This window comes from Patagioenas fasciata, chromosome 7 (assembly GCF_037038585.1).
Source record: "Patagioenas fasciata isolate bPatFas1 chromosome 7, bPatFas1.hap1, whole genome shotgun sequence".
NCBI classification, from domain to species: Eukaryota; Metazoa; Chordata; class Aves; order Columbiformes; family Columbidae; genus Patagioenas; species Patagioenas fasciata.
Window position 1 is genome coordinate 21,887,344 of NC_092526.1, and position 20,310 is coordinate 21,907,653.

Here is a 20,310-nt window from a genome sequence, read left to right on the forward strand (position 1 = left end):
GCGAGGGGGTGTGCGCCCTGGAGCAGGTTAATTCGAAATGCCCGCAGGAGGTTCGAGGCGCACCCGGCAGCCCCGGTGCCTCCATGTCACTCTGAAGCCCCGGTCGGCCCCGTCCCGCGGCCGGAATAGCGCTCGGAGCTCGCTGCTGCTCCAGGCGTTCATCGGCTGCACAGGGAGTGGTGAGACTAGAGTCGCCAGCAGAAGGTACGGCCTGTCCCAGCTTGCCCTCTCTATGTTCTGTGCACCCATTTACGGTACATTATTAATACAATTAATGCTAAGGTACATTAATTAACTATTCTTACCTGGCACCGCAGGCGTCTCCCGGACGCCAGGGACGCTCTCCCGCCCCGCACCTGGCAGCGCCGTTCTTGGCCGCCAGGTGGAGCCGTCGCACCAGAGACGAGAGGGAGTCGCGTGGTCCATCGCGGCCACCGTACGGCCGCCACCGCCTCTCGGCAGGCGGCGCTGCAGCCGGAGCCGGCGGCCCGTCCTCCCGGCGTGCCCCGCGCGCCTGTGCGCGCCCCTGCCGAGCCGCGAAGGGGGCGGGGCGGCGAGTGCCACGTCCTGCGCCGGGGCTTTGTGCGGAGCAGCGCCGCCCGCCATGGGCGCCTCGCAGAGCGTCGAGATACCCGGCGGGGGCACCGAGGGCTACCACGTCCTGCGGGTGAGGGCGGCGGGGAGGCGGGCGCGCCGGTCGCGTGACTGTTGGGCCGGCGGCGGCCCTTGGTACGGCGGCCTCTCCCGGTGCGGGTACACGCTCAAGCGGCCCGAAGGCTCCCGGGCGGAGGCGCCGGGACTTCCTGCGCCAGTGGCCGGGCCTCGCGTCAGCGGGTAAATGCGCGGCGGGCCCGCGCTGCCGGCTGCCCTTCGCGGCGGGCCGGGGAGGCGAATGGCCCCTTCCCCGGCACCCCACCAGCAGGCTCGGCTCCGCGCTGCCGCTCCCGGGGCTTCGCCTCAGCCGCGCGGAGCTGCCCGGGGCCTGCGTCCGGCCCGGCCCGCCGCGGCAGCTCCGAGCCGCCTCTCCCCGGCTGGAGGGACCTGGTGGCCGGGCTGTGCTGTCGGGTCACGCCGTCTGTGCTTCGGCTGGTGAACCGGCGGGCAGGCGCGGTGCGTGGGAGGTGCTGCTGCTTTTGGGACAGCTTTTTAGGGCAGGGCTGCTTCTCCTCACTAGCAAATGCTGTTCGCACGCTGGCTTGTACACGTTCAAACTGCAGTTTCAGAGCTGCGCCCTTTGGGTGTCTGGCTACCGTCACACGTAGGGCCTTTTATCTTGATCGTGGCATCGCGATTTGCACGGTAGCTGCTGCAGCCCTGGACGGGAGTTCCAGAGGCATTTAAATGACAAGCGATACACCTGCCAGAACTGCATTCACAGTGAAGGTGGTGTTGCTGTTTTTCATAGGTACATAGTTTCTGTTCAAAGTTTGGGTTTGTGTGCAACAAAATATTTTGGTAGGCTGCATTAAAGGTCTTGTGAGCAGCCTTTTGGAAGTCCTTTTTTTTAGCGTGTGTTTCGCACAGAATCACAAGATGTTAGAGATTGAACACAGCGGTACCTGGGCTATGTCCTTGGATCTGACGCGCTGGGTGATACGGTGACTCTGCTGGAGCTACTGACAGCCATACCCACAGCACAACCTCTTGCCACTGTAGCTACAGCCTGGGTACCCTGACTGCACCCTGCCGGGCTACCTTGCTGCTGGTATCGGACCTTCGCAGGTCAACTCTCTGTCTAGAGCTGGCCCCACGCTTTGGGCACGTGAAAGAGCACAAGACCTCAACTCACAGGAATTAGTACTTCATCAGTCCACCTTGCTAGTAGAGAGCTACAACTATATGGACAATACCATGATGAAAAAAGAACAGAGATCATTTTTCAGGTGTTAAAAAATGCTGCATAATGCTTTTGAGAATCAAACATTGATGCTTTGATCAAATCCAAACATTTGTCTGTCAAAATCTGCATATAGGCGAAAGTCATGATGGTCTTTGCTCCTGGTGTTAGAGGAGCCCGACACAAATGCTCTGCCTATCTGCATGCACGAACCTTTGGTGGAACTTGGGGTCGAGCAATACTGCTATTTTCTTCTAATTTATTCTCAGGTAGACTTTCTTTCTGAGCTCAGTATTTTAATCAGATAAATGAGAATGGTAAAAAGAAAATGGCAGTATTCTTTCTGTTACAGATCTGATTCAGATAAGATCAGATATATTTGATAATGCGAAACTTCTTTAAATAACATATATTTCATTAAGTTGTTGGAAAACTAGAGAAACATTGGAAAATCTTTTAAATTATTGTAATAATTTGTCTGGGTAGGGCAGATAAATGAAAAATACCTGTTAAAAGGCCATGAAACAAATTAGTTACGTGGTTCTGAATGACCGCAGGAGCCAAGTAGAAGTTGCCAGGGGGATGAGCAAAGTGAGACAGTTGCAAGTTACAGGTTTCTTACGGTGAGGCTTTTAACCTGCACGCGTTGCCTCCCTGTACAGCTGGTAGCAAAGTCTCTTTTCCTGCTCACTTCAGACAAGAGCAGAAATATATACAGCAAGTGAACAAACACCATTGTTAATTTCTGATGTAATTTTTGCAGATTACTTAAATCTTTTTGGCAGCTCTCATTGTGAACTTTATGATCTGTGCACTTGTAACAGGAAATAGGAATGCTCCAGAACTGAAGAGCTGTCGAAGGAAAGTGATTTCATCAGCTGCATGCTTGAAAGGAAACATTGCTGTGCATTGCGCTGTTGGGGTTTCTAGATATTGAAATGTAATGCTTTTTTTATTTTTTTCCCCCCAAGAAGGGTAGAAAGTTACACACTGTTTTGTTGCCATACTCTCTTTATAGTTAGACCTAATAATCAGTCATTTGTTGGAAGCATTTCTTTGGAATAGATTTTTATTAATCATATGTGCTTTTGCTGTTAGACTTCCATTTACTGATCTGTGTCAAGTGCTCATAAATCTTCCTTTTAAGTAGTACTTCCCAGACTGGTACTGTGCAATGCTATTTACCTCTTGGAATTTTATCCATCAATTGTTTTTCTCCTCCATACATTTCTTCCAACATATGTTATGTGGCTGATTAGAGCAACTGTCTGACTCTGTTTATTGCTCAATGTGCATTTGTTTCTGCTCTTCAAAATGGAGTGAAGGAAGATTTTGAATAACTTTCTTGTTCAGCAATGCAAAACTGCTACAGTTTGCTCAGGCTGTTGTAATGACTTGACAATTTCTTCAAGTAATAGATGATGTAAGAATTTTTATCTGCAGGGGATTTTGATGCTGCTGTGTTATGTGCTGTTCTCCCTAAAAGATACTGAACAGCAGTGCCCAAAATCTGTTGTAGTAGAGGTACAAACATGTTGCCATAAAGGGATGACTTATTTTTAATAGGAGCCTCACATTTTAAAAGCTCAAGTTAAATTCTTTGTGCAAAAATAAAATTTGATGCTACCTATAGGGAATCTCTTTTCTTGTAAAAAAGCTTATAAAGCTTTTTCTCTTGAAAATGGAATATTTAATAAGAAAATTCAATCCAGTTATACTACATAATGTGTTAGAATCTTTTTTTTTTTTTCTGTCAGCTATTTTATCAGACCTAGCAGAATTACTTATATAATGATACATAATGAAATTTTATTACCAATTACTGAGTGGGTGGAAGAACTACAAAAAAACTACTTTCAGCATTTTGTTGGTAATAAAGTAGATATTACTCGGGAAGCATTTCTTGTATAGAAAAAAAAAGCCTCAGAGCTGCTTCTCTTTGAAAGTTGTGTGTTTAATGCTTGAAGCTTCTGAAAGTTTAAGTGGATACTAGTATAAGTTATCTGACTTTCCAAAGTGGTTAGTGCCTTCGTCTGCCTCTGAAATTGTGGTTTCTGTGCCACATTCCATTTACTGTAGTACTACTTGCTCAGGACTTAAATTTGTGACCATTGTGTTGCTGAGCAGCCTTATTATGATCTGTAATGTAAAACATACTGTGTAGGCATAGAATGGTAGTGTTGGGAAAAGTGTTCAGCAAAGGGGAACTTTGTGTTTACCATAAAAAAAGTCTTTTTAGTTATGCAGATTAAAATTAGTGTCTTGACTTTGAATTCTTTTCCCTGTTTAATTCTTGGCAGTGAATTAAAAGTGAAATAATTAGTGTGTAATCTGTGTGCTCAGCAGCACTGCTGTCCGAGTGCTGTCCTCTCGGTGAGGAGCTGCAGTCCTGCAGCATCATGCGAGACTGGAAGGGTCACACAGCCCTTTCCTGCCTTCTGACACTCAGTATTCTTGGCAGATGTTTTCCTTGCTCACTCTTAAAAAGCTCTGGTGGTGGCAGTTCCACAGCTTCTCTGGGTAGTCAGCTCCGCTGTTTTTGTCTACTCTTAGAAAGTCACGGTGTTTACCCATGAGTGTCTGTAGCTGACATGTCTGAAATAACAGCTGGCTTTGAGAGAATTAGGCTTCCAAAGCTGCCAAGGATTGTGTCTTGCCTGCACTGGCATCTGTTGTAAATGGTATTACTTGATTACTTTTCTGTCCTTATTCGATTACAAAGGCAAGTTACTGAATACCTACTTGGGGCATACAGCAAAGCTGCACAAAGCCAGATTGTTCAGGATGCCTGGAGTTTATGTATGTATACATGGAATCTATATCCTAAGGTCCCTAGTTATCCTTTGCTGCTGTAGTTCCTGGAAGAGAACCATGGCCATGGAGCTTTGAGCAGAGAGCCGTGCTGTGCATTGGGTAACTGGCTGAAAATAAGGTGGTTTGACATAAAAACTGTATGGGGTCATTGTTGCTGTTTTAAAGAGGAGACTTTTCATATGGAATGAACTCGGCACTTCTGTTTTGTGTTTCTGCGACTGCCGGGCATAAAAATGCTTTTCTGTCAGTGGTGGGCCCAAACAAGCTAGGGAAACAGGAGACTTTTTGTGACTGAGTCTCTGCATGGCAGCATGAGGAAGTATGATGACAGAAAGGATGCACTACATGCTTCTGAGGTATGTGTATGATTGATGCAGCTATAAGAGCTTGATCTCTTTAGGTAGAGCTTCCTGGCAATTTTTACATGCCCACTTAGAAACAAACCATGCAGAGATGTTCAGGCTAGTGATGGGTTTGGGAAAGGTGTTCAACTTCCGAAGATACTTTGTGCAAACTAATTGTTCAGAACTTGGAAACTCTTGCAGTCTTCACCAGTTGGGGGCAGACCTGGTGCACCAGATTGGGGCAGACTATAAATAATGTACTTAGAATGTCAAGTCTATACCTCACAGGTGTCAGCAAGCTTGATGCTGATGGATGCTAAACACGTGTAATTCTCATTTATTGTAGGTGCTCCTTCTCATTTTAAAAGATTAGCTTATTGAGTGCTGGTCCCTGGTTCGTGGTGTTCAGAATGTAATCTATCAGAGGTTGTGGGGGAGGGATTTGTGTCAGCATGTAGAGGTTTTGTTGTTTAGGTTTTTTTAAGACCTTGGTTTGGAAATAGAGGGAAATATCTGAATACTGCCTGAAAGAAGTCTGGCTTTTCATAATATCAAGGCCATGACATGTATCCAGTCCTAACAATCTGATGTGTTACCTGAATAAATATATTGGTTTGCTGGGTTTACTGATTTTTAATGATGAGGTTTAGAAAGATATATTCTGTCTTTAGAATTCTGGTTTTCAAAATAACTTCTGAAACCGTCTGCTGATTTCATTTTGGTATAAAGCCTTTATGTCAGGCTCATTAAAAACGCAAAATCTAAGTTCTTATATGTCAAATGCAATAGGCGGTGGAATGAAAAAGAGAGGCTGTCAAAGTATTTTCATATCGACTCCCTAAACTGAGGGAAGAGCAGTGAACAGTAGAAGCTCATCCTACATTAGCTACTGGAAAGAACGCATCAGAGGAGAGTGTGTTTTGAATGACTTAATTACTAGAGAAACTTCAAGCCTGAGAATACAGTTATAGAGCATGTCTGTGGGAAACCAGAGTACTCTAATTCTGCTTTCATGAAACTGTTCGTTTAACCTTTCTTTGTCAGGAAGGCCTCGAGTACCCGGCTTAGTAGGTAAATACTTGCTACATTTGAGAAGAATAATTCATACAGTATATCTTAGCCTCTCTGTGGCTTTTCTCATAAGCTAAAACTGCTATTCCTGGAGACTGTTCTGAAGTAGCTCTACATTATTGCAAGTTTTAATATCTGAAGTTAAGAGTGAGCTGTAGGGACAGACCACTAATGTCAAAGCAACATCCACAACGTGCCTGGGAGTTCCTGTGCAGTTGGTGTCAGAGGGCCTGAGACACGAAGCTTGGCATTGGCTTTTACTGTGTTACTTGGTGCACAGCTTGCTGTCATATCTCTAGTTACCCTTGCTGAGAGGCATCTTGAGAAAACAGATTAAGTAACACAGAGGCAGTGGTTTGGATCTCGTTAGCAGGACTGCAAGTTACTTTGGTGATTGAGAACTGTGGTTCCATACAGAGGAGAATATCTGTACCCCCTGCTGTAGGAAATTATTTCCAAGGAACATGCAGGCATCTTGAAGAGGCACTTTTGTAGATACACATCAAGTTCTGGTTAGAAATAATAAATGTGGGGTTTGAGGATGTTATTGCTGCCTCAGTGTTTTTTATGACTTTGGGATAATGTTGGTTTCATACTTTTTTTTTTGTTTGTTTTACAAGTCTTGGACAGCAATCAGTGTGTGTGATATGACGCTGGAACTACTGATTCCAGATTATTTTTTTCTTTAATGAATCTTTAGGTTATGTGTTAATGTTCTAAGCTTCTGGTGTCCAGTACAGAAAGCTGTCAACAAGTAATTTGAGGTCTTTTTCCAAGCTCTGATTTCATGAATTTGTCAGGCAGAGATAAATAGACCCTAAGAGAACAGTTTCAGTAGTAATCAAGCTTTTTTTTCCATATTAGAATATTTTGTTCTAGATGAGTCATGTTAAGAAAACTCAATTCCTGCAGAATCAGACCGGTATTGAACAAACTGGCAGATTTGTACCAATGCTGTCAGATGGAATAACACATAATGTAAGAAACCACACTGTAAAGGGTAACGCTTTTCAGATATTTTTGGAAGATGAATGTAGCACATAAAAGAAAAAGCCAGTGGGTAAAATGAATCAGCTTACAAATAAAGAAAGATATTCTTTGCTACAAAGGCTGTAGGAAAATCTGATAGCCGTATTGGAATTACTTTTGTCTGTCAGCAGTTCATGTAATAGTGAAAAACCAACACTGGCAAAATGTCTCTCGGTTACTCCATTTTGAATGAAAATCATACTTTAACCGTCTGGTAGCAGTGTGTTTCCAATACTTAGACCTTGTCTGAGTGGAGTGGTTGAATTATTTGATCTGCCATGGCTGCAAAATTGCATGTGTCCCTGTTCCTGCAGCTTGTTGATAAGTTAATGAATCCTTGGTCGTACAGACACCCTCTGTGTCTCAAGATTGTCAACAGGTGATGTTTAATCATGAGATAACAACACATGCTTACACAGATGTGATTCGCCTTTTCCGCTAATAAGCATGATATAAAAAGCAAGGTTCAATGATGGTACTTCTGTGGAAAATTACTGCTTTTTAACCAACTTTTTCAGAATTCAGTAAGCTTGTCCTTTGACCATAATCTCCTTTATTGAAGTAAATATCTCAAATTTATCTGCTGCTGCAGCTGTTAAGCAGTGCTTGTCCCAGGCGGTGGCTACTGTTGTGTCATTCCTCAGTAATTTACAAATTCCTGATTATTTTAGAATGTTTCTCTCTTTTTTAAGGGACATTTGAACATTTAAAGATCATATATACAAATATCAGTAGCTTCTAGAGCTATGGTAGAAATACAGAAATGGAGTTGTAATCTATGAATCTACATTGGTACGCTGTTGCTAAATTCTTGTTTAACTTTGTTAGGTACAAGAAAACTCACCAGGGCACAGAGCTGGATTGGAGCCATTCTTTGATTTCATTGTGTCCATTAATGGTTCAAGATTGGTAAGTATGTTGCTACTTAGAATCTTGAATGTAAACAATATGTTGAGAATCTTATTTTCATAGGCAAATGAATGCATTTTTTAAATTTAAATGTATGTAAAATATTTCTGCTTAGTTTAAAAGGAGAGAACCTAACTGCATCAGATATTACTTTCTTTCACCCTGTTGTTATAATTCTACCAAGAATTTAGCTGGAGAATAAGGATGCAGACAGATGTGTTCCCTCCAGACATCTGTACCAGCATGTAGTTGTGTTAGTGCCCTCTCCGTGGTCTGTTTGTAAAACTGCTTGTGTGAGAACTTGGAGGTTGGTTGAAAGAGCTGTCAAAGCTGTCAGCTGGGCAGGAATTGCAGAGAAGGTTTTTGAGCAGGGCTGTATTGAGGCAGCAAACCATCCTAGCGGTGAAGAGCTATGGGTAAGCTCTTCCACTGGTGCGGCTGGATTTACAAAAGCCTCTGAAAAGCTACAAGACATGTCCTTTCAGGTTTGAAAAGCATGATCTGTTATTGTAATACCCCAGGTTTTCACCAGAGTTGTATTGTAGAATTGTGAAGGGAAGCTTGTTATAAAATAGCTGTAGATACATATTCTGATAATGCACAGTGTTTATGGGGCCTTTGATATACACAAGTTGTGCTATAGAACTGGATGCTTGCTGTGTTAAACACTAAAATCTTGTTTGAACATTCACAGAATAAAGACAATGACACTCTTAAGGACCTGTTGAAAGCAAATGTGGAAAAACCTGTAAAAATGCTAGTGTACAGCAGCAAAACACTGGAACTGAGAGAAACATCAGTGACCCCCAGCAACATGTGGGGTGGACAGGGGCTGCTGGGCGTGAGCATTCGTTTCTGCAGCTTTGATGGGGCCAATGAAAATGTATGGCATGTTTTGGTGCGTACAGACTTCCAAGTATTTTTCTTACTCTTAAACCTTTTGTCTTTTTACTGAAAAGCAGCTTGCAAGGGGGTACACAAGTTGTAAGATTGAATTTGTTTCCCTTGATTTTGCGTTTGGAAAGACTTTTGAACTAGAACTGTATGTCTGTGAGTATATTATAAAATTTTAAATTTCAGTTGATAGTTTTGTACCATACTTAGAGCTCCTTGGAACAGTATCAAAAGACCCATCTAGCCATTGTTTCACTAGTTCAGTGACCGTTCTACTAATTGCATTGAAAACTTGACCAGTTTGTCTGTCTGACTCAAAGCTTTCGTGAAGGGCACATCTAACTGTTCTGTTACACCCTGACAGTTACATAGTGTTTTGTAACTTTTCCTCTTAAAACCAGGAAGTGGAACCAAATTCTCCTGCTGCATTAGCTGGACTTAGACCTCATAGTGACTATATCATTGGAGCAGATACCGTCATGAATGAGGTAAGTATATAAAAATAAGATTTTGAGGTTTTTTTAACTAAAAAAATTGTACCAGGGCAGTTTGAAACATCCCCAGTCCTGTCTTTGTTCACTGCTAATGGAAGTTAATGCAAAGAGGGAGGAGCTCTGGCAGGGCGCTTCCTTGCGCTTAAATGCAATTCTGGAAGTAAAAATTGTTCTTAAATAGAAACTTTTTTGTATGCTAATATTAGTATTTCAAATAGCAGATTTGAAGTCTGGCTTGTGCAATGTGTCTTCTGAGTTGTGCTAGCAAAACATATACTGCAGATGGCCTTGTGGTAAAACAGCAGCACTGCAACAACTGCAGCACGGAGCAATTACCAGGTTCTGTCACAGAAAGTTAGGGCTAGGAATATGATTATACTATTGTCAAATGATAAAAGCAATACAATAAAGCCCTTATTAATTTTTACTGTTTTCCAGTCTGAAGATCTCTTTTCCCTCATTGAAACGCATGAAGCAAAACCGTTAAAACTTTATGTGTACAACACGGACACAGATAACTGTCGGGAAGTGGTGATTACTCCAAATTCTGCCTGGGGTGGAGAAGGCAGGTAAGGAGATGAAATGTTGCAGTGGGATGGGAGTCTGTAGTTGTAAAGTCGCTTCATTGACTTTTAAATTATCTTATTTTAAAAGCCTAGGATGTGGCATCGGTTATGGATATTTGCACAGGATACCTACACGCCCATTTGAAGAGGGAAAGAAAATTTCTCTCCCAGGACAGTTGCCTAGTGCATCACTCAGTCCTCTCAAAGATGGCTTCACAGAGGTAAGTCACAGTCATTTCTTTGGCTTGGTAAAAATGGATGTTATATTGCTTTTTGTGCTTCTGTTGGTTCTTGTGGAAATACACCCTAATGATGTAACTTGTTTTTTTTCCCCTTTCAATAAGGTTCAGTTGTCATCAGTTAATCCCTCAGCCACGTTACCCCCGGGGTCAGCAGGCCTTGAACAGAGTCTTTCAGGACTTTCTATTAGTTCACCCTCAACTACTGTCACTAACGTTCTCAATACAGGTCAGTGTGGAAGTAACTGGCTTCTGAAATGCATGGGTTTTCTAACTCTTTTGCATTCACAGGTGTTTCTATCAATTTAATAGAAGGCAGAAGAGAGAATAAAATTTCAATTCCCCAAACTTTTCTCAAGAACAAAAGCTAGAGTACTGTAATTGTGCCCTACTTGCTCACAAAATAATTGCAAACAACTTCTATCAGAAATATGATGTGTATTATTGAGAATACTGTTTCTTCAGCAGCATTTTATGGTTAAGGCAAATAGTAGTTCTCATGTAACCAACTATTTATTTGTACTTCTTGAGGAAGGGAGCTGAAGTGTTGTATGCTTAAAATTAATATTGTTTTCCTGTATCCTCCACCAGGTGTTCCAACAGTTCCATTATTACCACCTCAAGTCAGTCAGTCCCTTACCTCTGTGCCACCAGTTAACCCAGCAACTGCCTTACCAGGTGAGTAGGGAAAATTTATTAAAACATTTCTGAGACAGAAACCATAAGGAAACAAGGGAAGAAAGCTGTCTTTTCTACTGCTTTTGAGGGGGACACAGGAAGGTATGACTTCATACAACTTAATATATTTCATGTTGAAGATCTCTGTACAACTTCTACAATGTTCAGAAATTTTTTTTAGAGCATTTGCACAGCATGTCTGCAGCACAGAGGACTGAGTTGGCAGCAAAGCTTACAATCATTTACCTCTTAGGGCCCCCTGCACAATAGATGCAGCATTGAGCATTTCTCAGGAAGGTATTAGCTTTGTTATTTGCAACATTTCTTGAGTTGATATATTGTTATTTTCCATAGTTCATAAATTGTATGTTGCAAAATACTTTTCCAAATAGCCTCTCAGTTTGTTTGTCTTTTGTAGTGGGACTTCATGACAGAAGAAATTTCTGAGAAGGCACATTTGCCTATTTCTGCATTCCTTTCACCCATAAAACCTCAATTTTAGGAAACTCCTTTTTAATACTCAGCTTGATCAGTCTTCCCAGTATAAATATAGGGCTAAGAATATAGAACTCTATGTTGCAGTTACTGAGTTATTTAGTAATTTAAACTGGCATAACAAGAGTCTGTCTACAGAGTGATGTGCATTATTTCTGATAATAACAAACATTTCAAGCACTAGTATTCCAGAATTGTTCGTGGTGGGCAAGACCAGGATTGGGTAGGGTTTTACTGTGTAAGTGGTGCTCTGGAACAGGACTCAATGGTGCATTCCGAAACACTGAAGGAGTTGTATTTTGTTTTGTATGCTATGAAACGAGTAGGTAAAGATGCGTTCAAAAGTTTTAGGTAATGCTTGGAGGTATGCTCTCTAACATAGAAAAAATGTGTAGTAGAGCTAACTGTGGGCATACAGGGCAGAGAACTTTAATTTTGTACTGCTTAGGTAAAATACCAAACTACTGAGAAGTTCAACTTCTGTTAGTGTCCTCTTCTTCCCCAACGCCCTATCCACCCATTCCCCAAAATCTGCAAATACTAATTTTCCCTTTACCTTGTTCTCTGAATAGTATAATTGCTTTTTTGAAAGCCATTAGAATATTTCTTGCTATTTGCCTGGCCATACTAGTGAAATTCTAATGTATTAAATATACAAGAGGTTTAAAATTTGAGTGAATTTATGTGAAGTTCAGCATTTTTCAGATTTAAAAAAAAAACATTCAAACCAAAGTGGTTTGTAGCTGAGCTGACAACTTTTTCATTATGCCAGCCTTTGTGGCTAATGAATTCACAGGTAGGTAAAGTTGACTATTTATGAATCAAAACCTGTGCTTTGCTTTAAGACTTTTTATCCCCTCCATCTTATTACTGTAATATCAACAGTTTATTTCAGAATTAGCCTTCTCCAAGCTAACCACAAAGCAGGAATAGCATCCTTGTCCCAGAAGTGCAGCTCTTCTAAGACAGAAATTTCGGGAGGGGAAAGATGTTCCATAGCAAACAATGATGAAAGAGCACGTGTTGTGTTCATCATACTTTTCTCTTCTATTTTAAGTCCTTCCTGACTTCGAAAGTTATTTTGTCTTGCCTTTTCTATACATCTCTATGTTTAGTTATGAACTAAGTAAAAAAGAGTAGAGTAATCATTATCAGAGATCAGAAATAGGATGTATTTCATCCTATTATTATCTTCTGCCATTCAAGTGGGGAAAGGAGGGCTTCTGGTACAGTGCTGCAGTGAAATAACTACCTTTGTTAAACTTGGAATGCAAACCTACTAATTCCTTGAAATAAAATTCTACTTTCCTCAGAAAAATCTGAGAGGTTGGGATATGCTAGTCCAGACTTCCTGTGAATAGGTATCTTTTTTCACTGTGCAACTTAAAAGCTGAAACTCTGATGAATTTGCATTCTTATATGTAAAAATGATAATGAAGATGTAAAGCAATATAAAATAACTTTATATGATCAGTAAAATCTCAGAAACAGGAAAAACAAGCAAACAAACCCCAAAGCAAACAAACCGACAACAAAACGAACAAGAATTTTAAATTTGCAGCTGTAACTTTCTCACTCTTTTTGTAGGTCTGATGCCATTACCAGCAGGGCTTCCCAACCTGCCTGATCTGTCCAAACTTAATTTACCTGCACCACACATTGTTCCAGAAATCACACAGCCTGGTAAGTGCTTCTGCAAACTGAAACACTGTACTAGCTGGTCTCTCCGTGACAATCCTTAACACGCTCATTTAGAGCCATCTGGTGGAATCCTGAAGAGGGTAAATTGAGTGTTTGCCTGACATGGGAGTTGATGGTAGTGCCCACATTAGGTAGAAAAGGAATATATCTTCAGATAAGGTAATTCTAAACCTGTGTCTATATTTAGTTGTTTCAGCTTATAGTATCTGATCTATGATCTCAAAAGAGGTAGGGCCAAGAGTGAAAGTAAATAGTTTTATTGGTAGAAGAAAATACGAGGTCTTTCCTTGTATGCTAGTTGAGATCAAAGCACCCCAATTGAATGCTGAAAGTATGAACTAATACTAGATCTATGGTTTGAAGTAAGGTTCATGTTAGCTTCTTGTTTCTGGTAGTTTGAGTGAATGCCAGAAAAATCTAATGATCAGTATTAATGCTTAAATACTGTACCTAGGGGAGGTAAAGCAAACCTGAGTTTGTTCTGATTCTTCAGTTCTGAAATCTGGCTTGAAACTAGCCTGCTGAGTCAGTGCTGTATGTATAGCATACTCACACTAAGTTCAAGAGTAAGTAAGAGATTAGAGAAGGTAGACATGTTAAGTAGAGAGTCTCTCCAGATCTGTCTGTGGTGTGCAGCAGCTCACTGCCTCTTTTAATCTTTTTTGTCTCCTTAGGTCTGCCACCCCTTCCCTCCTTGCCACCTCTGAATCTAATGGGAATAACACCTTTGTCAATGCCACCCAAATGTGTTCCTCTGCTTCCTTTGGTCACAGAGGCATCTGCAGTGCCTACAGATTTGCTTCCCTCCATTACTCAAGCTGGAAGCTTTTCTGTTGACCCTGGCACTACTGCAAATGCGGAACAGACCTCTACACTCACCTTGGATAGTGCTACCCCAACTTTTAAGGCAACTATTTTTGACCAGTCAAGTGAATCCTCTGCAGTTAATGAGAAAACACCTGGAGTCACAGATACACAAGCTTCTGAATCATAACTCCAGATCACTCTGTTGGGTTGGCTTGGTATTTATTTAGCCATGGGATACGTATTTGAAGAGCAAGCTATTGTTAATTTCATACTAGTTTGTACTTAATCTTTAGGAATCCTGTAAATAATATGGAGGTATAATAAAAATAAAAGGGGGTTTATAAAGTGTGGTGGGAGGGGAGGAAGACTACTTGTATGTAACCAAAAAAAACCAAAAAACAACAAAATGTCAAGGTGGTAAATAGAACTCTACTGCCAAACTTGGAGGTGTATGTTTTTAATATAGGCTGACAGCCTTAGTGTGCTAGGCCTGTCCTTGCTTATAATTAGCAATTTTTGCTTCTGATAGAAATGAAGCGGTTCTTGGGTGTGACATTTCCGTATCATAGTGCTTGTTCTTTGCAAGTATCTTGTTACTACAGTGGGGATGAGAATATTTAGTCCAAGTTGTGAATTTTAACACTGCAAAACTTCCACCTAAAGATATTTCTATTGAAGTTGCTGAGTGACCTGTTAACTGACATCTTGTTATTCAGCTTGTACACAAATCTTTATTTTTAAGCTCTTGGGAGATGCTCAAGCCATGTTTTGTGACTGCCGCTGCATTGTTTCATATGCCCACTGTAAAATGGCATTTGGAAGGGAATACAGGAAATGTTAAATGTAGCATACAATGTGGCACTTCATGACTACTGTAAGACAAATTAATGATTAAGCATTACATACAGCAATAAATTCCTGGAATTTTATCCTGTGTGTGACAAAATAGTACATTTCTGTTTTTAGTGCTTGAACCCTCATTTGACTGTTTTTAGCTTAGGTTGCTCTAGCACAGATCCATGAGGGGCCTCCCCTCCAGAGGAACAGATCCAGGAGGGAATGCCAGACTTTGGAATGGCAAGCAGGATCAGCACTAGCAGTTAAATCTGTTGCAGCAATGAGTCATAAAATCTGCCTGCGTATGAGTCATACTTGGCTTTTAAAATTTATGTTGAGGATTCAAATTATAGATTAATTGTGGACAATGCACTTGTATAAACTGGTGTGTGTGCTGTACTCCAGGTGATAGCCTTCACTCCTGCTCTCAGGTATAGCTCATGCGGAAAATGCTTCCGTACTACTCCAGTACTTCTGTGCTACTGGGATTTCAGTTATACACGTTTTCTACAAGCATATGCAAACTTCAGCCCTGTCATGAGCAGACTGAAGCTAAAGTCTCTCTAAATGGGTAGATCATCCCTTTTGGAAATACGGTGTGCCTGATTAGTGTTTGGAACAGTAATTGCATGTAACTGCTCATCATAAAGTCTCAAAGAATTAGTTCAGGTGGAAGCCTTAGCTAATACCTGTCATCCTGTCTCGTATTTATCACTTAAGTGTTTGTCTTTCCTCTGCCCCACTACTGCACATTTTCTCATTGCTGCTTGTGTCAAAAGCCCATGTCAAAGACAGACACCAAATACTTTTTTTCACACTGTGAGTGGTTTCTTTCTTCAGCTGTTGGGTGTGTGAAATCCCTCTGCATGGCTAAGTAGGGGGCTCCCTGTTTCTCAGAATGTATTTTTGATTTAACTTTGTAAATCCAGTGCCACATACCTCAGAATTAAACCTTGCCATGAGACGAAGTATGTTCCCTGCTTTCTTTTTCTCTGTATACAGAGAAAATCTGTTAGTATTGAGCCTCATAAAGCCTCAGAGGTCTGACAGTCTTTCCTGTAATTTCCTTACACGCTTTCACAGCTAGTGTCCTCATCATTGTTATTTTCCTTTTCTAACCCAAGAGCAGCAGAAAGAGAAGTTTTGTCACATACCAAATGTAGAGAAATTGCTGACTGTAATCCGGTGCCTTGAACTAGAATCCTTGGGTAGTTCTTTGGGTTCTTACAGTACAGCACAGTGTCCCTTGGAGTAACAGCTGAAGTTAGCTGGTGTGGTTTTTGTGCTTTCCAACATCAAGCTGCAAACTTTTGTAGGTGTTGTGCAGTCAGTTGTCTCTAGGAGCAGACAAAAATAAGGCAGTCTGAAGCCATGCACTTCTGTTAGGTCCCTGTTGCTGACTTTATAGATCCAGCCTTTTGATAGGTACAGAAGCAGTAGAAGTAAAGCAGTGTTTAACTGTAACCATCAGCAGTTCTGGTAAAGATAACGTGACTTCAAATTTGGAGATGATTCAGTGGTGCAGAATTTAAGTTCTAATCTCACAGCTATAAAGTCATAAACATGGACAAGTCAAAAACCACTTAAAAGCAAGAGCCTTCAAGTCATACTATTGCACTCTATCCCTGTTTTTTAATTCCCTTAACTAGTGAAACAAACAAACTTAACAACAAAGTCAATTATCCTGTTAAGCAAGCATTTATTAACAGCACTGGGGATCATCCACAATAAGTGCTCCAATGACTGGATGCTCTTGCGTTGCTTATATTCACACAATTATTGCATATTCATTATAATTTTTGGAAATTGTTTACATACTTCTATACTAGCAAAAAATTACATAATCGTAAGGTTAGTATGAAGTTAGTTAAAATCGATTAGTTTCTTACTTGCAATACATCTATTGATTACTAGTCGAATATAAGCTAAGTACTCTGCTTCTAAACGATGTCTTAGTTAATCTGTCTCCCTCTTGTAGGATCTAAAAAAATATCCCCTGTTTTCGCAGGTGGTTAGAAAGCATTTATCATATCAATTGGTTAATGATAGGTACATCTTTTATAGCTTAATTGCAGTATACATTAATTTAGCAGCTTCTCTTCAACTCCCCCCTTCTCAATATACTTGCAAATTCTTTTGCAATACAGATCTACAAAATATCATAATCTCATGTTGCAGTACAGCATAGCTATCTGTTATCCAATAGCAGTACCAAAAAGAACATTGTAGCATAATGCAAGTAAAAATTATTAGCATTAAAATTAGAGTCACAAACATAAACAACTACTTTAATTGGGTCAAATGGGTTAGCTATGAAGTAAGGTTATAACAAATTTTGTCAAAACTTACTTACTTCAAGAAGTATCATCTTTAGTGACTTTATGTAATACTTCAATTTATTCTCAAAATGATATGCAATCACTCATATTTCAATACCATGTAAGAGTCTTTAGTTTGTAACAAAACCAAAATTCACTGTTGTCAAGACTACAGTTCTCACCAGTAATGCCAACAAGGGATATTTTGCAGTTTCAGGTTCAACCTGTCCAGACATTCCTTTTAGTTAATTTCAGGCTGTAATAGTTTTCACTGAAGATTTGTGTAAAGGCTACTGGGAGTAAAAGCATTTGTTACTGCAGTTATACTTTTTAGAGTCACTAAGATCAATGTTCGGAGAACTGTAAAGCAGTAGGTCCTACCCGTTCCAGTTCCAGTGTCTGTTTCTTATCTGGCACTTTCTTCACTCTCGAATAGTAAATCCAGGCAGGTTGTCCCGTAATCTTGATTGCAGTAAAGGACACCTGGAACAGTCCACTCCTCTTCTAAAGGTTGACCTGAAAAAAGCTTTAACATAAATTTAATCTCTTGGCTTGAAAGGAAAGACTTACATTTTCCACTCTACCTCATTTGAATGTTATTATTGCTTTCAATTGTTTTAATAGGTCTCATCTCTCTCAGTAAGAATTTTGGAGACCGAAGCATATAGAAGAACTTACGAATTCCAATTTGTTTTCCCAATTTATATCTGATTGGCTATAAAAGAAATCCTTCTTTTGTTGGCCAATAGCTCCCACTACAGTTACAAAATCTTTATCTAATGGTGTCAAATCCTGATTCAAAACTGAAGATGTTGCAGAATCAACTAACAGCTCAGCATCTTTTCCCTGTTTTCCTCTTCTTTCTCCAAAGCTTCATCATCTGCCACCTGGGAAGGTAAAGGCACATAATCTTCAATTCTGTCCCGTCATGGGGACCCATCTTCTTCTGTCTCATCCTCCTCTCTCATCAGGGGAGTTTTCTTACTTTTTCTACACAATGAACAACATGGTTTCAGCCTCCCTTGCACTTTATTCTGCTCCCTTTTTAATGTAAACACAGATGGATCGTGTGGTGGCACGTTAATACCACATTCTTTCTGCCACTCTGGGTGTTTTCGCAAAGTGAAAAATATATCAGCATATATATCTTGATTCCATTTTCCTTCTCTCTTCAAGAATAACATCAAAGTGCCATAACTCAGAGTTTCATTAAGAGGCCACTTTTCATCATAATCTAATTCATACAATAGCCACTGATGATAATATTTCATCAAGGTTTCTCTATTCACATTATCACCAGGTGGTTCCCCAATACACCCTAACAGGCTCTTTTCAGAATACCACTACTATGCTGTCCTCCCATTATGCTTTATACAGAACAACACTGCTGATCTTATTACAAATACGAACTATAAGTATTACTACATATATCAATACCTCACAGATAATACTAGAAACTACCCACCTCATACAATCCTCACAATTTGTACTCCAAGTTTATCCCACCCTCTCCAAAACTTACAATTAACACAAAACAATTCAGGCAAAAAGCTCAAATCTATATAACGCTCAGCACTACAATTAGGACATTTTACAACATAGATTGGTTCGCAATACCTGCACTTCTCACAAGTTAAAACCACAGCAGCCTCTACTGTGGCTTTAGGCATTAAAGTGCATAATCAAAACCAAGGTGTATCCAAAAATTAAACAAAATCACAGTATGCTTTATGGCTGTATACAAAGCTGTCTTTACATGACAACAAAATAATAAAATAATCAATACCAGAAGGTTGCCACACGAAAAAATCCACAGAATACCAAAGCCATCATATTCCAGAAAACCAAGTAGCCAAAGCATACCTTCAAGGTGCTAACAACCCAGTGTACGCTATCCTGTGTAAGAATTCTCTATCATGACTTATGGATAGCCCAAACCAAAACAACTGGTCTCAAATTTCAAAAAAGAATGCCTTCTTACCAGAGGTCCTTGTCTGTCCCCACAGCCATCTGACCGAGATGAGGAGTCTCTCCAAAGAAATTTCCAGGGTGCACCGATAGAGTCCCTGACTTAACAGGTCCTGCAGCCAGACAGGATTGGTTCTTCTGCCTGGCCCACCAACTGAAACGAAGAAATAAACTTAACAGCAAAGTAATTCTTTATTGAAAGTGCTGGGGAACACTTGGGATCATCCACAATAAGTGCCCCGACTGGATGCTCTTGTGTTGCTTATATTCATACAATTATTGCATATTCTTCACGTTTTTTTAAAATTTTTAACATACTATACATCTATACTAAGAAAAAAACTGCATAATCATAAGATTAGTATGAAGTTAGTTAAAATTGATTAGTTTCTTACTTACGATACATCTATTAATTACTAGGCAAATATAAGCGAAGTACCCTGCTTTTAAACAATGCCTTAATCTTCTTTCTCCCTCTTGTCATGCAGTAGGGTCTAGAACAAAAAAATGTCCCCTGGTTTTTCAGGTGGTTAGAAAGCATTTATTATGTCAATTGGTTAATGATGGGTACATCTTTTGTAACTTAATCACAGTATACATTAATTTAGTAGCTTCTCTTCACTAGATGTAATGAAATTGCATCATACTCACTTCTGGCAAGGATCTCTTAATGACTTACTTTTCCCCGAAAAGAGAGTAAAGAGGGATAAGGAATGAAGACAGACCAAGGGCCTGCCAGCCAGTGTAACCTTGTTTGCATGAGTTCATGTATTCAACTGTTAATGAACAGTTATTAATAGGCCTATCAGCTTTATTTAAAACATTGACACATTGAGATTTTTTTAACAAGTACTGGCAGCAGACAAGAAGACAGATGTACCATGAACATCCCCAGCCTTACATACACTTAATAGTGATTAACATGTGCCTGACGTACTGTAAAAGGAATAAGGTGTATTCCTGCTCCACCAAAGGCTGTGCTGGGGGCACTGGTGTTCAGTGGTACGTGTGTTTGTTGTGAGTGCTGGGCTGGCTCTAAAGTTTTGCTCAAGAAACCGCAAGCACATGCTGAGGAGGTGCATTTTTTGCAGCTTGAGGCTCTGCTGCTGCCCTGGGAAACAGCTGCTCAGGCTGCAAGGTCAAGGCACGAACGTGGACAACGCGTCAGTGGCGACCGTTTCGTAGCTGGGGAGGGTGTCACAGAGCGTGCTGTCCCTGAGCCCCTCACCGCCGTCAGTTAGATCAGTCCTGTCCAACAATGAACCCGCCTGTCGCAACCGGAGCGCCACTTGTTCCCGGGCAATGGCTT

General features: G+C 40.7%; 1 protein-coding gene across 1 annotated transcript; it reads left to right on the forward strand.

The window, feature by feature from the left end:
• Window positions 1–565: 565 nt before the first annotated feature.
• On the forward strand, window positions 566–14,807 carry GORASP2 (golgi reassembly stacking protein 2). The gene is made up of 10 exons (XM_065841248.2): window positions 566–667; window positions 7,924–8,004; window positions 8,699–8,902; window positions 9,300–9,386; window positions 9,831–9,961; window positions 10,047–10,179; window positions 10,303–10,426; window positions 10,789–10,875; window positions 12,958–13,053; window positions 13,746–14,807. The coding sequence occupies exons 1-10, from the start codon at window positions 605–607 to the stop codon at window positions 14,063–14,065; spliced, it is 1,326 nt and encodes a 441-aa protein (XP_065697320.1). The 5' UTR covers window positions 566–604; the 3' UTR covers window positions 14,066–14,807.
• The last annotated feature ends 5,503 nt before the right edge of the window (window positions 14,808–20,310 follow it).

Coding starts and splice junctions, on each gene's coding strand:
- GORASP2 (XM_065841248.2), top strand. CDS start 605: ATGGGCGCCTCGCAGAGCGTCGAGATACCCGGCGGGGGCACCGAGGGC. Junction 8,005..8,698: donor CCATTAATGGTTCAAGATTG/GTAAGTATGTTG, acceptor GAACATTCACAG/AATAAAGACAATGACACTCT. Junction 10,876..12,957: donor CCCAGCAACTGCCTTACCAG/GTGAGTAGGGAA, acceptor CTCTTTTTGTAG/GTCTGATGCCATTACCAGCA.